General features: G+C 30.3%; 1 protein-coding gene across 1 annotated transcript; it reads right to left on the reverse strand.

Moving 5' to 3' along the window:
- Positions 1–1,362, reverse strand: LOC136081128 (uncharacterized). The gene is made up of 2 exons (XM_065798418.1): positions 859–1,362; positions 1–783 (listed from the first exon to the last, which is right to left on the reverse strand). Exons 1-2 carry the CDS (start codon positions 1,360–1,362, stop codon positions 1–3), a joined length of 1,287 nt encoding a protein of 428 aa, XP_065654490.1.
- Between the last annotated feature and the right edge of the window lie 1,164 nt (positions 1,363–2,526).

Consider the following 2,526-nt stretch of genomic DNA (forward strand, 5'->3'; position numbering starts at 1 on the left):
TTATAGAAGCAACACTTTGTTTAAAATACTTGTTTCAATATTTACTATAGTTATTTCAGACTCTATGTGATTAACATGTGCTGGTATCATTTCAGATTCCATGTTGTTGACAGGAGTGATAGTAACTGTATCTGGAGCAGCTCTATCTGTAACTGATGATGGTAAATATTCGTCATCTTTGAAAATTTCAGAATTGAATGGCTCAATGCCAGCTACTCTAAATCCTGTCTGTATATTAGATGGTGAGAAAGCTTTTGTATACGGTTTTCGAACTATTGAAACAATATCATAAATGGTCATTGGTCTTGGGTTTGAAACCATCCAATTATCACATGCAGAATTGTAAAACCTTTTCAATGGTCCAAAAACAGTTCTATCTAATGGCTGCAATTTATGGCTGCAATTGGGAGGAAAACTTATCATTGTAATTCCGTGTTGAATTGCAAGCTCCAAGCCTTTAACAGAAATATGACTTTCATGACTGTCAAGAAGTAACAAAACTGGAGATTCCTGAGAACAGTTTGAATATTTAACAAAATGTTTAATCCATTCTATGAAAATTTCTGAGTTCATCCAACCAGAAGGATTTGCAAATCCCACACATCCAGGAGGACCTTCCTTAATCATGTAATCATGAAACTTTACCCTAGGAAAAATAAATAATGGAGGAATGGAATTTCCAATAGCATTAGAGGCACAACATGCAGTTACCAATGTTCCTCGTTCTGCAGATGTGATTCTTCCAACTTGTTTGCTTCCTCTACCAGCTAAAACCTTTACCGGCTTTTGAACGGTTGTTAAACCAGTTTCATCAACATTATATATACAATTAGGATTATATTTATATCAATTTCTTACCGCTTTAAGATTTTGAAAAAACTCTCTTACAGTGTGTTTGTTAAAAGCTGTTGATCGAGCGAAGCTCGTTGTTTCAGGTGTTCGTAGAGACAACTCTGGTTGTCTTTTCATAAAACCTTGCGACCAATCAGTGCCTGCAATTTTATTTTTGATCCATGATGATGGGCATATCTTATTGTTTTTTAAAGCAAATTCATATGCCAATAATCGCGTTGACCTAGTTGAAAGGCCATAGTTCATTTTTGATGCAATTAGTAAATAACTTGATAAACTTTTTTCATCTTCTGCTGTAAAAACTTGTCTATTGTTGTAGTTAGGCTTGAAAGCTTCATTTGGATTAAGCCTCTTTTTACGACAATATCTTTTTAAAGTCATTCTATCTATGTTAAACTGACGTGCTACAACATTCAGTTGTGTTCCTTCTAAAACTTTATTAACAGCTACTTTCATTGTTTCACTTGGTATAGCAACTTTATTTGTTTTTTTAATTCTATTTCTAACCATTTTAAGATCTGTAAAAAAATATATCAATAAAAACATATGTTTTTAATAAATGCTAATATTTAACATAATAATATTATGTTAAATATTTTTTAATTATTATGTTAAATATTGTTCTTTTGATATTATAAAATAATAGTATTATTATTACTAGCTTATAACATAAGTAGATTTAAAAAATGAAATGCTAAAAGCTATTGTTTGTTTATATATAGTTTTTTAAATTATAAATACAATTCCATTCGTTTAACTGTATTGCTTATAAACAAAAACATGGGGCACTTCGTCTTCTATGGGGCACTTTGATCCTCCGATCAATGGGCCCCGCATAGTCAAAGATCAATGTACCCCAATAGGTATAGGTAACATATTGGTAGCAATATCTACTGTATAAATTGCAGCCAAATAAAAATTATATATTATATATACACCTAACACTTACAAATTTAAAATAAAATTGTTGTTAACCCATACAGACATCTAAATAAAAATATATTTGAATTATAGTACGATTTAAAAAAATCACTTTTTATGACGAAAAACAATACTTTCTTTATTTTTTTTGACACTGATAACCTTATGAAAAAATATTACGAATAATCAATTAGGGAAGCATAATGGTTAATTAAATTGCAACCTCACTTCTAGTAAGGCAAAAATGAACGAGTAAAAGCCAAAAGATCATACTGCCCCGGCGATCAATGCACCCCCATCTCCCCTATACATAGTAGACGAAATTGATTGTAAGAGCTGCATTAGCTTTAAGAGAAGTAGAAGGAGGACACCAATCAAATTCTAAAAATTTTAAATATAAGTTGTAACATTTCAAGGACTTTTATAAACAATTCTAGTAAATACATATTAGATCTGTAAGTATTAAATCATTTTCAAGCAAGCTGTTATAATGTTTAGAAGATCTACTTAATTTAATTGATTAGTGTGCAATGAGTTTCTCAGAAGAGGTGACTCCTTGTCATTTAAAGATGTATTTAGTTGTGGGCCTTATGTACAATTCTATATATTACCATTGAAAGTAAGGTGTGTTGGTCATGTATAGTTTTTTTCTGATTTCATTGAATTCAATAATGAATGTAAAAAACTGGAACTTAATAATGGATCTCATTAATGACTTAATAACACAACCTTTTATTAATACTATAAACTAAC

The sequence above is a fragment of the Hydra vulgaris genome, chromosome 06, assembly GCF_038396675.1.
Source record: "Hydra vulgaris chromosome 06, alternate assembly HydraT2T_AEP".
Taxonomy (NCBI): Eukaryota; Metazoa; Cnidaria; class Hydrozoa; order Anthoathecata; family Hydridae; genus Hydra; species Hydra vulgaris.